We start from the raw sequence: 23,715 nt of genomic DNA, 5'->3' as shown, positions 1-23,715 counted from the left end.
TCGTGATAATAGATGATTAGGCTATGCCTATTGCTAACATTTTACTAATTTAGTGTAAGGCTAAGAGACAATGAGGATAAAATCAGAAGGTTAGTAAAGTATTAAAAACAAAATATGCGGCCCAAATGTAAAGAACAGATTTTTAGTTTCTAAAAAAGTTGATTAAACCAATTCCTTCCCTTAATTACTTGAAGGAGGATAATGAGCTGGCATCAGCAGAAGAGTCCCCTTCAGTCTATATTTAAGACTCGAGGTGGGGAGCCTGTTCAGAGGTGGAAAGGAGCTTAGAGGCTTCTTCCAAAACGCTAAAAGTATGTGCCCCACACTCCTTTACGGTATACACACTGAAAGCTGTGCCTGTATCCTATGTGGAACACAGTGAAGCAAAATCTGTCCAATGACAGGGGAATGTTTTCCACCTCCTTTATAAATGCATGCAGTCTGTGCTCATGTATATTTACACAAGCCTGCTTTCCCTACAGGGAGGAAAAAGTCAGACTTATTGACGTTGCTTTTGACCCTCAAACTGAACTTGATACTATCAATGTACACTTTAATTAAAGATTAGTTCAACACTATTTTTTATTTAAAGGCTGATTCTGAACAAATGCCTTCACTGTTCAATTAAAAATAACATATGTATTAAACAAAAAATGTGCACATATTGCTTCTTTCTATGTTTGTCACAGTAAATACTTCTGACAGATGTTTCCTCTCTTTTCAAACATGCTAGGAGGTACTTGAGCCTTAGTAATTTAAAAATAGACATTAAATGCAGTTATATATTGTAAATAAGATCCACCGAGAATACAGCACTGTACAACGAAAAGAGCAAACTGTTACTTGATTAACTATCTTTCAAGCCTAAGCGATGTCAATAGAGTCAATTCATCTCTTTTCTTAATGTAAAAATAATAACTTTCTAGATGGGTTAGAATGCCCTTAGCTTCAGATACCTTTAAGGAATGTGAATCCCTGGGACCCATAATTCATAGGAAATGTTCACTGTATGTTATTTAACTATTTATAAAATACCTACTATCTTTAGTTAGAATATGGAAGCATTAGGTTTCTTTGAGTTAAAAAGTGACCTTTAAAAACAGTACAGATAATTTGTTTTTACCACTGTTAAGGTTATGTTTGAACAGTTGTAACAACAGATCTCCTATGTGCTTCAAGAAGAATTTTTTAAAACTTAGATAAGACTTTTAGTCATGAAACTCTGGAATGATCTTATATAAACTCATCTGCAAAGCTCTAAATGTCTTTAATTTTGCTGTGTTCAACCTAACCTCTAATTAACTTTTATATGCAAAATAAATTTATGTAACAGTAACGTAGATATAACATTAAGATTCTGGTTTGCAGTTCTCAAAGAACCCTTTGAAATTAGGACAACCCCCACCTCCCTCAAAAAAAAGCAATAGTGGTGAGCAACAAAGTGTTTCTTTAGAACACTGTAAGCTCGCTTTTGTGACTTCTAGTCTCAACTCTGTCAATGGCTTACTCTGTGAACAAGAGTTATGTAAGATCTAAGTTATAAATTGTATTAGTTATTTTCCATTTTAAAATGTATACTTTGAAAGCTTAGTCTTCACTACCCAAACAAATTATAAAACACAGTAGGGGGACTTCCCTGGTGGCGCAGTGGTTGAGAATCTGCCTGCTAATGCAGGGGACACAGGTTCGAGCCCTGGTCTGGGAAGATCCCACATGCCGCGGAGCAACTAGGCCCGTGAGCCACAACTACTGAGCCTGCGTGTCTGGAGCCTGTGCTCCGCAACAAGAGAGGCCACGATAGTGAGAGGCCCGTGCACCGTGATGAAGAGTGGCCCCCGCTTGCTGCAACTAGAGAAAGCCCTCGCACAGAAACGAAGACCCAATACAGCCAAAAATAAATTAATTAATTAATTAATTAAAAAAAAAACACAGTAGGACCCTTTGAGATAAGAATACTATCAGCCCCATTTTATACATGGGGAAAATGAGTGTTGCAGAAGCCCAGTCAGAGGGGCCCAAAGTCACAGGATTGCCGTGAGGCAGAGCTGGGACTTGTATCCAGGTCATTGACTGCAAAAGCCAAGCTCTTAACTACACTGCAAGGGGGTCTCAAAAACACCCTCAAGTACAGGCAGATAAAGTAAGTAAGGGAAGCAAGTGAGAATGTGACTGAGGTAAACTGGAGAGCACATGTCCAACTAAAGGCAACTGCAGCCTGCAGCTACTTGGCTCCAAAACAGTATAGACAGGCAGACATGCTGAACGTGAGAAACGAGACTAGCTAGCAAGCAAGATATCTAGATTGTGAAATCATCTGATTTTTAAAATGTTTTAAATATTGGCTCAAGTTTTTTTCTTTAAAAATGTCCATTAAAGTGAATAAGAAGAAAAAAAATCAAGTAATGCTAGCAAGGACATGGAGCAACTGGAACTCTCACACACTACTGGTGGGAATGCAAAAAATACTTCAGCCAAGTTGGAAAACAGTTTGACATATTCTTACAAAGTTAAACACACACCACATTCAGAAGTCCCACTCCTAGGTATTTCCCCAGGTGGAATGAAAACCTATACTCACACAAAAATCTGAGCCCTAATGTTTTCAGTGGCTTACTCATAATCACCAAAAATTGGAAACGACCCAAAGGTCTCTCAACTAGGGAAAGGATAAACAAACTGTGGTACATCCATCCAATGGAATACTACTCAGAATTAAAAAGGAATGAACTAGCAATACATGACACAACATGGATAGACCTCAAAAGCATTATGCTAAGCAAAAGAAGCCAGACTTCAGGGAGATCAGCTCGGTGCTTTGTGACCACCTAGAGGGGTGGGATAGGGAGGGTGGGAGGGAGACGCAGAGGGAGGGGATATGGGGATATATGGTATACGTATAGCTAATTCACTTTTTTATACAGGAGCAGCTAACACAACAGTATAAAGCAATTATACTCCAATAAAGATGTTAAAAAAAATAAAATAAGATATAATAAAATAAAGAAGACAGACTTAAAAGGCTACACACTGTATGATTCCATGACATTCTGGCAAAGGCAAAACTATAGAGAGAAAATATCAGTAGTTGCTGAGGACCTGGGGTTGACTACAAAGGGTCAACACAAGGGAATTTTGGGGGGGTGATGAAATGTTGCATATCTTTATTGTGGTAGTAGTTACATGACTGTTAATGTTTATCAAAACTGCTGAACTATACACTCAAAAGAGTGAATTTAAGTCTGTAAATTATACCTTAATTAAACAACGAGGGAAGGAGTTGAAAGGTGAAAAAAAGCACCAACTCTATAAAACCCATTGATATAGATATATAACAAAACAATATATTTTCTTCACTGGTATGTGTGATTATTTTACAATATAAAGATGACAAACTATTTGACACATTTAGAAAAAAGATAAGTATGATTTTAAGACCTACATCATGCTCAGTGAAATAAAATCTACGGCACTCTAAAACCAGATTAGACAAGAACTCCAAAGAAAGACATACTATAAAAATAGTATTCGGATTGTTCATAGGGAGTCAAGTTAAAGTATGCCCTTTATTGAGATAACAGATACAAAAAATGTTTTGCAAATAATGAAGAACCCTACAAATAGTAAATAGAATAGTATGGTAAAAAGCACAAGTGTTAGGGTCAATCTGCCTGGCTTGACTCCTGTCTCTGCCACTTACTAGCTATGTGGCCTTGGACAAGTTACTTCAACCCTCTGAGCTTTATTTTTCTCAACTGTAAATGTAAGGTCCTCAAAGGGTTTTTGTAAAGACAAAATGAGAAAATAAAGTGCTTTTTGTAAAGCACTTAGCACTTAAGAAGTGCTAAATAAGGTACCTGTTACTAACTTATGTAATGTGGAAAATTTGAAGATTTTCATCTTCCATTTTGAATTTAATTGCAAATACTGGTTTCTTGCAGGAATCAGGACTACTCTAGAGTCATCAGAGGATTCAGAGAGGCTGCTTAGAGTGGCAGCAGATAGGACAAGGGGGGTGGCCTGCAGTGGCTGGTCTTGTTACATCAGTCCTTTCTTTGGAACTTGACTGTTGGGCAACTCAGCAGGCAACTGGCCAGGCATTATTAGCAGTGAAGTGCCTCTGCTGTGCCTGCACCTCCACCCCACCTCCTAAAGCAGCAGGAGACTCCAGCAGGCTAGGCTAGGGTGAGGTGTGTGAGGTGCCAGGGTGCAAAACATAAGGAGCCCTAAGCACCTAATTTGCCTACCCTAGTCCTGGCCCACCTTCCCTCCAATATTCTTATTTCCACATCTCTCCCAACTCATAGATTTTCCACACTCTTCCCTTCCTTAGGGGGAAAAAATCTTTGTTTCTGCTTCCTTTCAAGCCTGAGAAGATGCACACAGTTTAGTAACTAATCATTAGCCTTCACTATTGTTATTGTGTCCTAGATTATACATGTTTGCTACCTGTTGTGGATAACTTTCATTTCTGAAATAATTTAAACGCTGTTTTTTTTTTTTTTCTCTGTCAATACAGGAATCTCTCTTTGAAGGAATCTGAAAGCTTGCTGACAAAAAATGATGCACGTGAGCCTCACCTTCTTCATAACTCAAAAGTAAAAGAAAATGTGTTTGTAAAAAACGAGTAAATTCAGCCTTAAGCGATCTGAAACGTGTGACTCTTTACCTTTATAGTATTACTAGGCAACATCATCCTTTGTGGTTTGTAGCTTTACAGCATCTCATTATATAAGAAGGACCTTTGAGTTCTTGTTTGATTTGCTTCTTTATAGAATCCGAAACAGTGCTTTCCAACTGCTTTATTCCTCATTACATACAATTTACAGGGGAAATAAAGGTGTGCTTTCTCATTCACCAAAAGAAAGTAATCTTTTTTTGAACCAATGGTATTTTGGTGTGCTTCTTTCTAAAGTGTAAATCGAACTACAGTTACTGAATGGGAATTGAGATGAAAACCTGAGTATTCTTTTGATTCACTAGTATACTTAAAGTGTGTGGAATTCTACACTCAAATACAGTAAGTGCCACCATTACTATGCACCAGTCGGTAGCTCCAATTTTAAAATCTATGGTGAAGGATGAAATTATGTCACGTATACAAGAGCGGTTTCATTAATGCTATTTTAAATTCGATATTCCGTCTTGACCGCAAAGAAGGTGTTTTAACGTCCTGCTCTTCCCCTCGCAGGCACTGTTTTCAAGGATGGACTAATCACGTCGCTGGGAAATACGGGCCGTCCGCCCAGACTTCACCCCTGAAGGCGATGCGGCCAAGCGGGCGGAAGCCACAGAGGGTCGGGGGGCGTCCAGGGCCCAGGCTTCCTGGGCGGCTGGGAACGGGCCTCGCGGGGCAGCGCCCCCTTTTCTCAAGGAGGCCGGAGAGAGCCCCTCCCCGCACGGCCGCCAACCCCGCTCCCCGGGGGGGAGGGGGGTCACGAGGGCTAAACACTTCAGGCGAGTTCCCCGCAGGGAAACTCCAAATCCGTCCAAATAGCGAAACAAAGCGGGGGGCCCCTGGGCGCCGGCACCTCGGGGAGAAGCGACCGCGACTGGGGGAACTTCCTAAGGTACCACAGACAGTGGGCGCGCTCGAGCTAAGTGCAGTTTATCTCTGGGCGGCTCAGTAAACTGGTCACGGAATCCCGAGGGTGGAGGGACTACGCTTTAAGCAGTTAGGGCAGCGGGAGACATTTACCTTGTGGTAGAGTGAAAGGTGAGCGCCTCGAGGCGGCACACTCCCCAGTTCCTCACATAAAGTTACGTCACGCTCAACAAAACGGCCGCGTTCCCGCCTCGGCTCGGCGCCGGCCTGGAAGGTGCCGGGGCTCAGACTGGGCCCGAGGCGGAAGGGCGGCGGCGAGGCGAGCTAACTCGCGAGGCCGCGCTGGGGTCCTACAGCCCAGACCGCGGCTCTGGCCCAGCCGGCCGCCAACCCCGCGGGCGCTAGACGTGCGGCTCTCGGAGTCCCGCCCCGGGGAGAACCTGGACGCGGAGGGGCGGGGCCAGGAAGACGCCCCGCCCCCTCTGGCCCGGCCCCGGCCCGCCGGACGGTTGCATTAATGACTCTCCCGAGACGGACGGGCTGCTCGGAGAGGACCGAGTCCCCTGCACGGCACCTCAGGTTCCTGCGGACGTCAGCGGGTCCTTCTGCGGTCATCCCACGCCGAGCTTGGCCAGCACGCACACCTCGCCTCGCAGGAGCCCGCATAAAAGGCGCGTCCGTCCCGGGCTGGAAGCGGCCGTAGCCTTCGGCTGGACGAGGATGGAGTGACCGGCGCGGTCCTGGCCACGCAGACCCAGCTGGACGCTCCTCGCCTGCTCTCGCAGCGGAGCCGAACCTCGTACGGCCGCCCCAGGAAAGGTGAGGGCCCCGGTTCGACCCCCGCCGCGCTGCTCCCGGGCTTGGAGGGGTAGGGGGTGCCTTAGTCCCGGGAGAGGCCACCGGTCCCCCGCTTCTCCGGCAGAAACTGCCCTGAGCTCCTGCCGTCGCCCCTGAGGTCCCCGGGCCTCGGGAGCGAATGGTGCGAGGGCGGCCGGCGTGGGCACGGCTGGCCCTGACGAGGCAGGGCTTCCCGCCGCGCTCCACGAGTTGACCAGCTTCATCTTTCCTGCTGGACGAGCGGGATAGCGTTCCAGAAGCGCGAACAAGTTCCGAACCGGAGCTGTGCTTCCGAAATCTTTTTCCCCGGTAGCGTAGCCCTTCCGATTAATTTGTCGGCGGAAAGTAAAGCCGGCACCGCGCCCCTCCTCAGCCTGCCAAGCAGCCCAGGAACACTCGGGCCCCACCACTCTCCCCAGACGCCGGGAGGCAAAAGCGCCCCAGTCAAAAGGTGCTCACCTCTGAGATCGCCTGGAGCCATGTCGGACGGCCGGGCCCGGCGCGCAGGGGGAGCGGGAGGGCTGCGCCTCCCCGGGTGAAACTCGACCGGCGCCCCGGCCTCACCGCGCCTTCCGTCCTTTGCAGGGCGCGCGGCGCGGGAAGCCGCTATGGACAGCGGCGGCCCCGCAGGCAGCCACCTGATCGCCAGCAACGAGCCCGCGCCACCGGTAGCCGCCACCCGAGACTCCAGCCAGGGACGGACCGGACCGGGGCCGGCGGGCCCAGGCGGAGGCGCGCGCTCGGGGGGCGGGAGGCCGGCGGCAGCGAACGCGGCGCGGGAGCGCAGCCGCGTGCAGACTCTGCGGCACGCCTTCCTGGAGCTGCAGCGCACGCTGCCGTCGGTGCCGCCGGACACCAAGCTGTCCAAGCTGGACGTGCTGCTACTGGCCACCACCTACATCGCGCACCTCACTCGCAGCCTGCAGGACGACGCCGACGCACCGACGGACCCCGGACTGGGCGCCCTGCGCGGGGACGGTTACCTACACCCTGTCAAGGTAGGCGGGCAGGGCGCACTGCGGAGCCGGGGCCGGGAGCATGGCACCTTGACCGCGGGGTCTGCCCCTGCCTGGGCAGATACCGCCCAGCTCTCACCCCTCCTTCAGGGTGAGGCGGGGAACAGGTCAGGAGAGCGACCTCGGCCCGCGAAGGCACCCGTAGCGAGGTCCCCACTGCACAAGGCTACTCCTTGACGGTTTGCAGGTAAAGGGCTTAAACCCGGGCTGGCTTGGGTAGGGGAGTCTCACGCCCCTTATAGGATGCAACCTACAGGATTCCTTTCCTAGATGAGAAGTTTCTTGCGGGTGCCTGGTGGGGTGCTTGGTTGCACGTCCTGATAATTTTTAGTGTCCGAGTTACATTTATGAGCCTTTGAGCGTTTTTAATTTACATCATTGTTACCATTGTGGTGTTTATCAAATATTTGAAAAGTGTCAGGAATTAAACGGGGTGATGGAAGTATCTGCCCCTAACTAATCCTAGGAAACCAATGTTGAAAATTTTTTGTAAAGCTGGTAAGAACAAAAGGAGACCATTCTGCGTCCCCACACAGTAAATTTTCAGTCCGTTTTAATGAAGGTTAACGATCATGGACTAGACAACCACCAAGAATGTTAGAAAAACTATAATGAGTTTATGTGATTTTCATAATAAGTTGGCATATATGTTGTGTTCTGATTAAATATTCAAATTACATAATGTACAAAATTGTCCAAGAGACTCCCTCTTGTATTTTTTACATTACATATAGGTAGAGTGGTCAGGGTTTTTGTTTAATATGGTATATATGATTATGATTCATTACCTATATTGCAGTATTTAGACTCTCATCATCCTTTTCTCCTAGATTTGATTGTTTTCAAATCTTACATTGATCAGGTTTTCTGTTCAAAATGGATCACCTTCCCTATGTTTTCTAAAACTAAATATTCAAATTTTTGATTCCACCATTCTGAAGCATTTTCTCTCTCTCTCTCTCTCTCTCTCTCTCACACACACACACACACACACGAATACAAAATTAGGATTTTGCCTTAAGTATATCAATGTTCAATAAATTATTGAATAATCATTATCGAATTGAGGGTAAAGTACATCCTCTAATATTAACTGAACTTAAAATTCTGTGGTAAGGTTTAACAAAATTTACTTTGCACATTTAATCAACATGATGATAGACTCAAACTAGTTCAAATATTAAGTATAAAAATTTGAAATATCATTTATTCATAATTATGATAGACTATTCCATTCCATTCATGTGTTGTATAACCTCAGCTGGAAAGTTATTCATTATTAAGGGGTTTTGTATTACTATTGATATTAGATGCTACTAATCTGTTAATATTAGATTGATATTTGGTACATTAGATTGCTATTCAAATATATCATTAATATTAGATTTCTTTTGACTTGACATTATACTCTAAGGAAGTTTATTTTAACATTAAGTAGGCTTTAATACAAAAGACATCTGTTAAATGCCTCTTTGTGGGAGAGAGAAATCAGATGAGAAATCCAGTTGTTTTTCACCTTAGTTTCTTGCAGTGCTTTTTTGAATGAGTAATGTTAAAACCATAATTTTCATGTAACAATAAGCTTAACAAGAGTTTTTTTGCCCTGACTCCCATACCAATTGTTTTTGTAGTCATATAACTCTTTAAAGAAAAATTAAATCTCATTTGTCCTCTGAATCAATTATTTTTATTTTAAAAGACAATCCTAGGGATAATGAAAGAAAGCCAAAGATTACCTCTTAAAGATGAAATTGATGATGGTTGAACAAGTGACTAGTCTATTTTAAAATCATTTACTGAGTGCCTGCTTTGTGCAAAAGCACTGTTAGGAGAGTGAATACAATTAAGGGTAAGACTCAATCCCTGCCCTAAATGAGCATATAATAGAGACAAAGACAGAAATATAAATAACAGTATTATAAGAGAGAATGTTGTATGTGCCATAAGAGAGGCTATAACCATATGCAGTGGAGGTGCAGAGGAAAGAGATTTTACATACATAATTGAAACTGCCTGTAACACATTATTTTACAGAGACTACCAAAATGCTTAAATATTAAGTCTATCATTGATTAATCTAATGCCAAAGAAATAAAGATATTCTGATTCTTTGTATTTTTTGGTTTACTTAGTTAAAGAGTGTTCCAAAATGACTTTGTTTTTCTGCCTTACAACATAAGGGGGTCTTTACTTTGATCAAAGATCCATTAACAAGTATTTCAAGGCCATAATTTTGAATCATCAGTTCTTATTATCAGTATTGGGGATTTAGCACTTGTTAGCATTGTTGGGAATTTACATTATGAGTACCTCAAATGAAATTGGAAGGTTTAAGAGACTGGAATCCCAGGGCATAGCCTAAAACAGCAGTTTTTATCCCTTTGGGATGTGAGCAGTTCTGATCAGCACCAGTGTCTGAAAGGGCAGTGCTTCTCCAAGGGAACAGGGGTATATTTCAGATACTTACATTGGAAGAAAAGCACAGATGGCTTTATTAATTGCATTACCCCTGGAGAATCATTGTTGATAACACAGATAAACAATAATTTCAAAAAATAAATACGAAGTTTTGTTATTTTGGAGTCATTTAACTCCAAAAACCAGGAATATATTTTTAGTCTTCAGTTTCAGGTTCAGTTCTGGTTAATTGTATGAGTCTGCTAGATTGTTCTAAGCTAATGAAACTACATAATTTTAAGTATGATTTATTAGGTAAAGTAGAGGTCAGGATTGTGTTAATCTACACAGTGCTAAAACAGACCATTGAGAAGTGAAATGTAAATCAGTCAGCTGGCTTTTTTGGCATGATGCTGACATGCAGCCTAACCAATATTGTATTTATATTTTTATTTCTGACTCTTAAAACTATTTATGTGTCTATATTAAATTCATTTGAATAAAATCATTTGAAGACTTTTTGAAAATCCAGGGACACAAAGTTATTAAAAAGGGAAGTTTTATTAAGTACATGAAAAATCAGGGAAAAATCCACATATACATTTTTAGGTTTGCTTCATAAATTACTTACATACTAGCAAGGCTGTAAAGAACAGATGCCTTCACTTGTCTCCACTCTTGGTTGCATGATTTAGAGTGATTCTCAATACAGTGGAACCCAGGTAACACAGAGAACTAACAGGGAGCGTTCAGCAGTATTTTTATTTTATTTATACTTAGATGTGTTTAATTCACATTCTCAAATTATTATTATCTACATTTTCAAATGTGGAATTCTCACATTACATTTGAGGTTTGAGCATGAGATTTTTATGCTCATGAAAATGTGGCAGGAGTGTAAAAGATTGAAAAGCACTGGTTTATAATATGCCTAAAATTCTGCACTTGAAATTGATGACCTATGCCCTACACTATTTGCTACATGTGAATATTAGTCAGCTCAGGCTGCAATAACAAAATACCATAGACTAGGTGGATTAAACAACAGAAATTTGTTTTCTCACAGTTCTGGAGGCTGGAAAGTCCAAGATCAAGGTGCTGGCCAATTCACTTCCTAGTGAGAGCTCTCTTCCTGTCTTGCAGCTGGCCAACTTAACTCTTTCTCAAAGAAGGGGAGCTCTCCCCCTTCTAAAAAGGCCACTAACCCTATCATGAGGGACCCACCCTCATGACCTCATCTAACCAAAATTACCTCCCCAAATATCATCACGTTGGGCGTTAGAACGTCAACAAATGAATTTGGGGGAACACAAACATTCAATCCATAATACCATGACACTGGATTTTTCAGTATAATGCAGGCCTTAAATCTGATCTAACAATGCCAAATCCAAACATATCAAAAAATCCCAGGCTAGTTTCTAAAACACTTCATGTTACCAACTGGTAGCAGGGATCCCAAGAATAGGACCAACATGATATACCCAGAAAGTACAAGAATTCACATCTATGATTTAAAAAAACAAAACCTGAAATGGATTTGCAAAAATAAGTAACACAGTGTCAGTCTTATTACTGTATCGAACATAAAATACAAGTTTGTTTATAGGAAGATTATATAGGAATGGACCATTTAAATTCCAAGTAACACAGATGTTATATTCCCAGCAGAATAATCTGAATTTAGGACTCTTAAATTCACTTATCCCATCTGGAGAAATAAAAATCACATGCCTACTTATTATTCCTGTGGCTACATTTTACATCTGGAATCCCAGTTTAGGTGACAGTAACTTTATTCGGAAGTATAAGGAAGGCTTATATTATTCCAGATAAGAACTGACTCTACCTTATACTTCTCCAAAGAGGTCCATTCTGATTTAAGTGGCCTGGAGTGTGACTTGGCCATCAGTATTTTTTAAAGCTCCCGTGTGATTCTAATATGCAACTTGTGTTGAAAACCCAGAGCTCTTACGAACTTTGGATTGTTAATAATTGTACCTCTGTTTGAGCACTGTGGATCATCTGCGAGGCATTTAAGAACATTTCATGGTGCTGTGTAACCAGCAGTCTGCCCATGAATGTTTGCTGGTGAAAATAGCCTGCTGCTTACAGCAGCATTTACTCTCTGGAGAGTGTGGGACCCCACTGCTGACCTTTAAGAGTTGCACTCTTTTAGTCTAAGGACTTATCTTTGTATTAAAAAAAAAAAAAAAAACAACACTATTTCTCTGATTAGTATTCCAAGGACCTTAGAACTAAAATTATATGACCCTCCCCTCTTAAAAAAAAAAGTCCATCCTGAAAGTACTACCTATGTAGTATATTTTTTCATCATCATGCCTGTTTGGAAATTAATTGTATTGTTTGAGAGGCTGTCCATTTTAAAGGTAAATTTAGAAAAGACACAATCAGAATACAAATGCGATGATTACTGAAAGGTTAGAGCTGTGTGATGCCAGTACAAGCAGACATTTAATCTGGATGTTCCAGCTATATAACACCAAACATTCTAATATGTGCAACTTCAAGATATTGCTTTTAGCTAGATAAAATGTTTAGATAGTTGAATTAGTCACTTTTCATTGTAGTCCTTTGACAAATGTAGATGCATAATACTTAACACATACAACTTTTTTTTTTTTAGTATTTTTTAAAATTTTTATTTATTTTTGGCTGCGTTGGGTCTTTGTTGCTGCGCGCGGGCTTTCTCTAGTTGCGGCAAGCGGGGGCTACTCTTCGTTGCGGTGCGCGGGCTTCTCATTGTGGTGGCTTCTCTTGTTGCGGAGCTTGGGCTCTAGGCGCACAGGCTTCAGTAGTTGTGGCACATGGGCTCAGTAGCTGTGGCTCGTGGGCTCTAGAGCGCAGACTCAGTAGTTGTGGCGCACGGGCTTAGTTGCTCCGTGGCATGTTGGATCTTCATGGCCAGGGATGAACCCGTGTCCCCTGCATTGGCAGGTGGATTCTTAACCACTGCGCCACCAGGGAAGTCCTACATATAACTTTTAAAAATATTTTTAAAGTCAGGGATCTTGTTTTAGGCTTAATTTTGTTTTAGGTTTAGTTTAACATTAAAACATTGTGGGTAGATATATTTTCCTACATTTAAATATATTCATTGGCCATGATTTTTTGCAGTTCTGGTCCACATGCACACGTATTATTTCATATAATTATAATCAAAGTTTGGGTATGTTTTGACTTTTATTATTAGCATTAATAATTTTATTATTAGCATTATTTACTTTTATTATTAACATTTTTTCATGTCATCACTTAGACTTCATAATTACCATTGTTACTAGCTACATGATATTGCATTTGCATTAAGGTATTTGGAATTTTTAATATTATTTATTACACACTATATCTGTCACAGATACTAACTTTTGGATTCTTGTTTAAATATTCTTTTTCAGAAATGGCCCATGCGATCAAGATTGTACATTGGTGCTACTGGTCAGTTTCTGAAGCATTCTGTCTCTGGAGAAAAAATAAATCATGACAATATTCCAACAGACTCACAGCCTTAGGCTCTCCCCTGAGGGGGGCTGGTAGAAAGTGATGTCGTTGTTTTTAAATGATATGAAATAACTCTATATTTATTACATCAGACCTAACAAACATCATTTCTGAAAGTTTACATGTGAATCCATAGTTGGATGTTCAGATTTATCTAATCTAAATAAATGTGGAATGAAATAATCAGTCTGGTAAATAATGTAATAATAATAATGTAAAACACACAGCTTATCTATTCAGTGTGAGAGAGTCACTACTATATAGTGCAGGAGAAACTAATGGAAAAAAAGAAAGAGACATAGGAAAGCAAAGAATTGTGTATATATCCAAAGAATACACACATTTTCTGTAGTATATCTATTACAAACCGAAAAGCTAATATCTTCCTGGTTTAAAAAAAATAAAAGCTGGGTTTGTAAAACACCAGTCTTTCATTTTTGTGCAAACCAGTCTGTGCTTAATATTGGTCTAAGAAGCCGTTCCACTTGGAAGGTCTGAGATCATTTATTCAGTTTTAGCTGAATATGTGTGAAAAGACTGTTGAGATAATATGACAATGCAGCAACTTCTACAACTATTTTTCCCTCTTAGAAAACTTGTTTGGAGTATTAGAAATGGTTTGCTTCCTAGGACAGGCCTGGCCACCTTCCTAGAGGATTATTAAATATCTTATTATGTTTCCAAATTGTGGAAGGCATTGGGAAACCCTGCAGCCCTGTGTGAACAGCAGACGGGTGTCACTGGGCAGCAGGGTTTGTCACCCTCCTCCCTGGTCACTCCATATCCACCCCACTCTCTTTCAGGTCCTGCACTAGGTGAACAGGTGCATCTGTAGCCCCGTAGAGAGGGTGGCACATTCAGGCCTGTCAGGGGCCTCCAGCGAACCCCCGTGACCTTCACAGTCACAGCTTTGGCCAGGTCCCTTCTCCCCTTGTCAGTTGCTGTTCACAGTCTACCTACTTGGCCCTTATGAAATGGGAGAAATCCTGTCTGATTTGGGAATTCTGGCGCTGATCTGCACCTTGAGGGGGTCTGAGGACACAGAGTGACCATCCTGTGATACAGGATGCCCTGATTTGGACCTACAAGCAAGGAAAGCCCTCTGCTATGGGCCTCTCCCACTGCCCTGCACATGAAGTGCCCAGGGAGCAGCTGTTCTGCCTGACTGAACCAGTGCTTTCAGTTTCGCCAGGAGCTTGGGGGTCCTAGCTATGAAGTGGAGACGTTTGTCAGGGAACACACTGAATCTCAGAACAACAGGGTGCAACAGAGACACCTGGAAAAAAAAACCATCAGTCTCTTTTGTCCTGTCTTTGCTGATTTAGATTCCCTTTTATCTCCCTTTGTTTTCCTCCTCACTCTTTACTAGTCCACTGTCCAGGTGTAAAGTTCATTCATTTCTCGATAACCCCCAGTTTTAAAGTTGCTGGGTTTCATCCAAGATTATTAAATAGAAATGTGTATGAATGGACTTGGTTGAATTAAGATAGCAGCTGAACCACCATTTCATTTTCTCCTCCATTTAACTCCAGCTTTTGGCAGTGAAATGAAGTAAAAGACTATTTGAAGGCAAAAACTATCATTCAGTTGATTCGAGGATGATCATGTTTTGACTCATGTCTTATAGTTAGTTTGTAATTTTTATTATTTTAATGTGAATATACTCCTTGTAATGTGACCAAAGCATGTCTTTAAAAGAAAAGGCATACAATGAAAGCTGTCTACATATTAATATGTAGCAAAAATGTTTGTATATTTAAATATTTGTGAGTATATTTACCCACTCATATACCACTGAAAGGAATAGAAAGTAAAATGAAATGGATTCAGCCATTCACTATCATAAATTATTGGAATAAAAAGTGCTAAGAATAATCTTTTACCTTAAGGTATGAAATCAGAACTTCTTTAAAGTTACCTGGAACTGAACTGTAAACACTAAATGTGATAGCAAGAATTTCAGAAAAAAATGGTTTTATCGCTAATAATCTATTTGGTTATAGTTGTTAAAGCATTTAACTGGGGAAAAATTATGACTATTGTTGAATTATCAGACTTTTCTAGATCCTCCTGTTAAATCGTTAGTCATTGTCTTAAACAATATTACTTTTTATTTCTTCTTGTCCAGTTACAAATGTTTTAATGCCAAAGAACTATATTTCTGTCATAGGTTTTCATAACATTTTATTAAATTGCTAAATATGCTAACAGCTTTTGGTAGGTTGGGAAATCTGAGGTGAAATTGCATATTTTCACCCAAAGTTTCAATGGAGCATGCTGTTTTAATTAATGATGCATGGTCAAGATACAGGATAAGATAAAATAAAGCACTAATTTGAAAAGTAATTTAGTCTGCTAAATTTACATCTGTCTCTATGGTCATTTAACAAATAATGAAGGTACACTTGAAAATCTCTCTAGAAGATAGATACCTACTTGGTATTAGCTTCTTCACCATGCTGTCCTTAGTGGAGTATATATAATAGGGTGGGGAGGGGGGTATATTTGGATCACAGTATTATCCCATAATCTGCAAGGGAAGTTCTCACTTAAATTTCTGTCAGTTCATTCACCTCTCTCAGTAACAGTCACAAAAAAAATTTTACAATTCCTCTATAGTGATAATTTGGGGGGATAAGGAAGTACCTTTTTAGAAGCAGAACCAGTTCCAACAGACTTTAAAATATTGTTTCTTTTCCTGGTTGTAAAAATACTTGTAGTGCAGTTTATTGTATGTCAGTTATATATCAGTAAAGCTACATTAAAAAACTCAAAATAGAACTACCATATGACCCAGCAATCCCACTACTGGGCATATACCCTGAGAAAACCATAATTCAAAAAGATACATGTACCACAATGTTCATTGCAGCACTATTTACAATAGCCAGGACATGGAAGCGACCTAAATGTCCATCAACAGATGAATGGATAAAGAAAATGTGGCACATATATACAATGGAATATTACTCAGCCATAAAAAGGAACAAAATTGAGTCATTTGTAGTGAGGTGGATGGACCTAGAATCTGTCATACAGAGTGAAGTCAGAAAGAGAAAAATACCGTATGCTAATGCATATATATGGGATTTTAAAAAGCAGTACTGATGAACCTAGTGGCAGGGCAGGAACAGAGACGCAGACGTAGAGACCGGACTTGAGGGCACGGGTGGAGGGGACGGGGAAGCTGGGACGAAGTGAGAGAGTGGCATGGACATATACACACTACCAAATGTAAAATGGATGGCTAGTGGGAAGCTGCTGCATAGCACAGGGAGATCAGCTGGGTGCTTTGTGACCACCTAGAGGGGTGGGATAGGGAGGGTGGGAGGGAGACGCAAGAGGGAGGGGATATGGGGTATATGTATACGTATGGCTGATTCACTTTGTTATACAGCAGAAACTAACACAACATTGTGAAGCATTTATACTCCAATAAAGATGTGAAATAAATAAATAAATAAAAATGGGAAAAAAAAGTATATACGTACCTGTTTTAAAAAACAAACTTAATAACAAAAAGAAATGAAGTGGAAAATAAAAGTACCACAGTGGAGATGGGTGTTTGGGATAGAGCAAAGGTGAGGATATCTGTTTCACACGTTACTTGGTGATTAAAAAATACTGGTTTTACATTTTGATAAGGGTTTTTTGACACAACTACTTCAATCTGCAGAGTTACAGATATCCTAAACAGTAATTTTCTTATCTATTCATGGAGATTTTATTTAAACTTAGAAGAAGCTGTATGAAATAAATAAATAAATAAATGCTGATTGTCCTCACTGAAATGCACAGTATTTTAGTTGAAATTGCTTTTTAGGCTAAATTATTCAATAATTTATCCTTCTTTCAAAAGACCTCATTTTATATTCACAAAAGCAACTAACCAGTTATTATCAAAGAGAAATTATTCAAGCTCTAGTAAGATCTCTTTTTTGGTTTGGTTTGTTTGTTTGTTTAGAGGGGAGGGGGAGAGGTATAGAGTTAATTCTATATATATTTTCCAGCAGTATTTAATCTTCTTCTTTAGTCCTCGGTGTGTCAATAGTGCCATTCTGAGGAAATAATCCAATACAGACAAAACATCTCCATCGTGGCCAACATAATTCCCTTAGAAATCAACACATGAATTGTATTTGGCATCTTTTAAGACAAATTGCTTCCTGGCTTTATATAAAATTGTATTCTTAGCTGGCAGGGAGAAGAAATGATAAGTCAAACAGATTGCTTCTGATCCAAATTCATGTATTAGATACCTTATTTTGAGAGAGGGGTTTAATCTAAATGCTCTTTCCCAACTCTGTATAGCTTATTGCAAATTATATCAATCATGTAATTTATTTGAAAACCTACGAACTTCAACTCCTCCAGCACTGGCAGATTCTGTCTTAATCTGATGACAAACTCTTTTTTTTTTTAATCATTGATGCATGATGTGATATCTACAGTTTCCCAGATGACTTACCACTAGTAGTGTACTATTGCTGTCTTTCTCCATGGTACACACTTTTGATTTTTTAGTTTTGTTTTTCTTGTTATTGTAACCAAAAATATACAAAAGCTAAGATTCCAAATGTTTGAAAGGAGCACTAGGGGAATAGTATAAAATTGTATATCTCAAAGAAAATTAATATGTACTTTTATTTTGTTACATACTGGTAGCTCGTGGTCTTATACATGACTGTTTCACTGAAAAAAATAAATGCCCCTTAAATCCTATAGATTTGCTTCCTATAAACTTTGAGTACAGCACAGATGGTACTGCAGCACAGTTGGGAATGAGGGACATTAAATATTCTTGCCCGACTACATAAACCCGGGAAAGGCTTCCCTTCCTATGTTTACACAAGTCTTAGTTTCAACTCATAAGAGAAACCAGCTCAGTGAAATATACCTCAATCACTCAAACTCTTTCATTATAAATTATACCATAGCATTTAGCTGTCAGAATCTTTTAAATTATAAACTGAAGAATAATCTTAACTATTAGGCTTAAAGATTATGTCAATAGTCATTTCCTGTGCACATGAATGTTACTGAAGAAACACGCATTCCTGCCCTCTCAGGACCAAGAACTATGTCCATGGGGAGGTCTGGGGATGGACTTAAATCACTTGTCTCTGTTTTTATGGCCATTGAAAACTGGGGGCCATCTAAAACAATGTGAGGTCTAAATAAGAACTGATTTTAAACCTTATTTTCAAATAAGTTCTGAAATCACTCAATTAAAAAACTTTAAATGTGTGCTATTATAAGGCATTGTAATAATTTACATAGATGGGTATATCATGTGGGTCAAATTTTTTAAATTAAGTTATATAATTTTTAAAGGCCCATGCAAGATTATCTCTACTCTGTGTGTAGCACATCTGCACCTCTTGCTGACTGTAAGCCCCTAGACCAGAGTCCTCTTGAAATGTGGGCAATAAACAAGTGAAAAAAAGTGGGGTTAATGGCAGAGAAGGAGAGTCAAGAGAGGGAAGAAAGGTGGGAAGCAGGAAGCTATTTCCATATCCTCCTTTCAGAAGGAGGAGGCCTGTTCCACCCATGTCCAATCAGGCTACAAGTGTGATGTTCTGGGACATACAGGAGAGACTGCCTTGGAAAAGAGATCTGACTTCAGGCCAAGACCAATCGCTCACTGTGATAAGCACTAGGCTTAGTGTTTGCCCTCAATAAACTTCCCTTGTCTTATCTCTTTCTTCCCCTAGGCTCACAAAGTTGATGTGAAATAATAGCTAAGAAAATACATGTCGGCAGCTCAAAGCAAGACAGGTTTGTCTTCTCTGGCTGGGTAGATGTTAGAAGAAGGTTAAAGATGGCAAGGTGAAGCGTGACACAAAAACACAAGAAGCCATAAAGGAAAAGCTGGGTAATTTTGACTATAATAAAATAAATTCATAAAACAAAAGAAAAAACCATAAACAAGGTGAAAAGACAAAAAAAACCCAAACAAACAATAAAGAACCCTAGAGAAAAAAGTCACAACAGATGATAGTCACAGTAGTAATTTCCTTTATATAGAAGCACCTCTCAGAATTTAAAAAGACCAGCAACTCAGTAGAAAATTCCACAAATGATATAAGTAGGCGGTTCATAAAAAGAAATCAAACAGCTAATATCTTTATGAAAAGACACACAACTCACCTATGATAAGAAATATAAATTTAAAAAGCAATGAAATAACATATTTCACCTATCAGAATGATACAAACTGTCCAGTTATAAATAAGTCCTGGGGATGTAATAGAGAGCATGGTAAATATAGTTAACAAGACTGTATTGTGTATTTGAAAGTTGCTAAGAGAGTAGATCTTAAAAGTTCTCATCGCAAGAAACAATATATAACTATGTGAGGTGATGGATGTTCACTAAACCTGTAGGGATCATCTTGATATACATCAAATCATTATGTTGTACCCCTTAAACTTATACAGTGTTATATGCCAATTATATCTCAATAAAACCGTTGGGGGAAATGGGTAAGTGATGATAATTTTTCTGGCATACTAGAGTTAACTTGTTTTAACCATAATGCTTGAGCATGTATGTTTTTAATGAAAATTAATCTTTGTAATTTTTATCCTCCTGCCTTTTTTTCCCTTTAATATTAAATGGAGAAATGTGAAATAAAAGAATGACACAAAGGTAAAATACCCGTTTTTGGTGAGGGTGGGGAAATGAGGATTATAGCGCTGCTGGAGTATACAAGCTTTTTAAATACAATTTTGCAGTATCTCTCAATATTTTATGTGTACACGTTCTGACTTAGCAATTCCACATTGAAGAATTTCACTAATAATATATGTACATTCACAAAAGTCTGTGAGAATAATTATTGCAGGTATTCATCACCTTTCACCCACACTCTGTAAACTTAGAAGTTTTCCCTGCCTTCTGTATTGGCTGCACCCAAGTAACCTATCAAAAATGCAAACCTGAAGATGCAATGTATTTACTTGTGCAAAACCATTCAATGGCTCCCCATCATGTAAGAGCAGGTCTAAACCCTTAACATGGCTTATGAAACCCCTACCTATATCACTGCCCACTGTTCTCCACCACTGCCTATTTTATACTTTAAGTTGTAGTAAACACACACACACACACACACACACACACACACACAGAGCTATTTCATGCTTCAGTGCTTTTGTTCATCAATCATCAGTTGGTCCACAAATATTTTCTTAATACTATGGCAGGCATTGTTCATTGCTTACTATATCAGTTAGGAATTGCATTCAGCTGCTAACAAGGAAGACCAAACCATACTGGCTTAAATAAATTAGGACTTTATTCTCTCATGTAAAAAAAATCCACAAGTAGGCAGTCCAGGGCTGGTAAGATGGCTTCGTAAAGATATCAGGGGCCAAGGCTTCTACTTATTTCTCCTTTGCCAGAAGTGGGTCACAAGGTCACCCCCAGTTATAAGGAAGGAATATCAGTCTGGGTTTGGTGGCGGTATCTGCTCTAGCTAGTTTAAAAGGAAAGGGGTGTCTTACAAGGTATTAGTGACTTACAGAATCATTGGGATGAAACAAACTCAGGCTGGATTTACAGGAACAATTTCCTAAGTCATTCCATGGAACTGGGCTGCCAAAGCAGTTAATCTTCTGCCATGACCTGGACTCTGCCATCCCAGTGGAAGCTGCCCCTGCAGTGACTGACTCCAGAAACATGCGGCCTTTGCTGCATAAATGCCAGCACAACGGATGCCTCGCAGCCTGCTTTTCTCCTCTCATAACTCAAGTTAGAACTCAGATTTTGCACAGATGCATTTGATTGGCGGGACCTAATTCACATCCATAATCCAAGCTGCAAAAGAGTTTTGGAATACTATATAATACTTAGCTTTTCATCCTCTGAAGTACAGAAACGCAGATAAAAGGAGGCTGGAGTAAGTACTGAGTGAGCCAGTTCTCAGCATCTACCACAGGAGGCAGGGGAAGCAGGCAAACAGATTGAAATAATAGGCTGAGACCAAGGACTTGGCACGTAACACAAACAAAATCAGGGTTCCATTATCAGGGAAGAAGGCTGGCGATGGCTACGGGATGGCAATAAGGGTACCTGACACAGTCTTAAGAAATCAAGGAAGGCTTCCTGAGAAGGCAAAGAGGGACAAGAAGAGCAGTCTCGGCATAGGAAAAACCAGGTGAGAAGAACATGCTGCTTTGAAAGAAAGTGCCTGGGGAAGAAGGATGCATACTTCACATATATTATCTCATTTAATCCTCACAACAATCCTAGGAATAAGTTATATTATTCCCAATTTTCAAATCAAGGAGGACCTTGAAAGGTACATTAAAGGATCTGGATTTAAGGGTAGCCAGAAATCTTGCATAGAAATGCAGAGGTATTGGGTACCAAGGAGCTATTCCTAAGCAGAGAGAAGAGTACAGAGTTCCAAACAACATAAAACACCATAACTAAAAAATAAAACAGACTGAGAAAAGTTATTTGCAATGCATGTAACTGTTAATTGACAAAAGATTAGTATCCAGAATATAGAAAGAAATCCCATAAATCAATTTTTTAAATTACAGATACTTCAATAAAAAATCGGGCAAAGCTCTGAAGGCCATAATTTACAGAAGAGAAAACACAAATGATTAAAAACATGAAAAAAATTTAAGAGAAAAGCAAAACATTCATAAAGTTATCTTTTCAACCTTATAGCAAATGCAAATTAAAATAACAGTAAATACCATTTGATATTTATCATATTGACAAAAATGTTTAAATTCTGAAAAGAGCAAGTTTTGACAAGGAAGTAGAGCAACTACTTGGAAAGCAATTGACTACATTATGTATGAAGATGCATGTATCCTTCAACCCAGCAATTCAGCTTCTAGGGACAAAGGTGTGCTGGGAAAGCTAATTGTTAATTATTCAAGCATTCAGTATTCATATGATACTGGTTTATATCTTGTGAACCAGTTGTTAGTAGCTTGAAATCGCCAAGATGTATTAATAGCGTGGATATCTGCAAATGCTACAAATCAGGGTTTTGTTTTAGGGGGTTGGGGGGTTTGTTTGTTGTTGTTTGTTTTTGGAGATCCTGTTTACCAAAATACCACCGGACATAGAGAAATTCATGCATAAATACAAGGAGACATCGTAGAAAAAACATTCAGAATCTACGTTGTATTTAAGTTTAACGGGGTGTTAATTTCAGGACATAATTTGTATTAGATCATCACTGAGGTAAAATAACATCATACTTTAACCTTAGTTTGAATTTTTCAATTACTTCCACATTCTCAACTCTCTATGTAATCATTCTTAAATAATTTTTTTTGAACAGTAATAAAAGTGTATTATTTCACATAACAAGAAGATGGAGTGGCTCCCTGGCTGCTTAACTTGGTGACTATTCGATGTCTTTAAGTTGCTTGGTTCCTTTCCTTCCCACTTTGCCATCAACAGAAGCTCCCCTCATTTAACAAGAGGGCTGCAGCGATGCCAGGAATTCTTTCACCGTTGATCGATGATGATCATATCTAGGGGAAGAAGAGCTGTTTCTTCCCACATGTGCCTTTTCATCAAAGAAGAAAACTCCCTGAAGTTCCCTAGCAGACTTCCCCTCAGGTCCCTTTGGTCAGCTTGAATAATTTTAATAACATTCCATTACACTCAGAATTTGTCATAGGATTTAAGTAGTTGTTTGCAAGGCTTACTTGTAACATAAAAGTTAAATTTTTAAACAGAAAAGGAAAACCCTAGAGTCTCACATTGACAATTAAAGCCACTCATTATTTTAGATCCGGGCAGAAATCGTAAGTAATTTAGGTAATTTTCACTGAAATTATCTCGGTAAAGTTCATGTACTTCAAGTGTTTAAGAATCAACTTTCATTCAGATCAGTGCCCTATATTCTGACAACTTAATGTATTTTTCACAGATTTAGAACTTTAACCTTGACGAGAGGTATAAATGCTATGATTATCTTAATGTCAATATTATGTTTAAAAATAATCTTGCCTGAGGTAAAAGGATCATATATATGAAAGTCATGCATTTATGACTAGGGTCATTTACATTTCTCTTGCTTAACTCTATTTTGACATGCTTACCATTGAGCAAGGGAAAGCACAAGCATATGGTTATTATAGCCAACTTCCTTCCAGTTCCAACCTCATTTTTTGCTGCAAACATCTAGGGGAACCAGGAGGTTCTCCAAGTCATTCACTAATATGAAAAAGACTGAAGGCCAAATGTATTAATTTACTAATGAGATTTACATGTGTAAGTGCAGACTATAGATTCTGACAGCTTATAAGGAAATAATATCCTATATGCCCTGAATCCACACATATGTCTATCTACGAAATGTAAACTTTCTAAGATAATCCAAGTTATACTATCAAAAAATAGCGATTTTTTTAAAAGTTA

At 39.7% G+C, this 23,715-nt stretch overlaps 2 protein-coding genes across 2 annotated transcripts in view; both read left to right on the top strand.

Moving 5' to 3' along the window:
* Positions 1-4,628, top strand: part of PPP1R42 (protein phosphatase 1 regulatory subunit 42) — a 40,184-nt gene extending 35,556 nt beyond the window's left edge. The window contains exon 8 of the mRNA XM_061171999.1: positions 4,517-4,628. Within this exon, the coding sequence (XP_061027982.1) occupies positions 4,517-4,628 (112 nt within the window). The remainder of the gene's footprint in view (positions 1-4,516) is intronic.
* Positions 4,629-6,103: 1,475 nt separating this feature from the next.
* On the top strand, positions 6,104-13,325 carry TCF24 (transcription factor 24). The gene is made up of 3 exons (XM_061172103.1): positions 6,104-6,361; positions 6,965-7,377; positions 13,212-13,325. Exons 2-3 carry the CDS (start codon positions 6,988-6,990, stop codon positions 13,323-13,325), a joined length of 504 nt encoding a protein of 167 aa, XP_061028086.1. The 5' UTR covers positions 6,104-6,361; positions 6,965-6,987.
* The last annotated feature ends 10,390 nt before the right edge of the window (positions 13,326-23,715 follow it).

Source organism: Eubalaena glacialis, chromosome 17 (genome assembly GCF_028564815.1).
Source record: "Eubalaena glacialis isolate mEubGla1 chromosome 17, mEubGla1.1.hap2.+ XY, whole genome shotgun sequence".
NCBI classification, from domain to species: domain Eukaryota; kingdom Metazoa; phylum Chordata; class Mammalia; order Artiodactyla; family Balaenidae; genus Eubalaena; species Eubalaena glacialis.
Note: the sequence above shows the minus strand (reverse complement) of the source record. Positions and strands in the feature narration are given on the sequence as shown.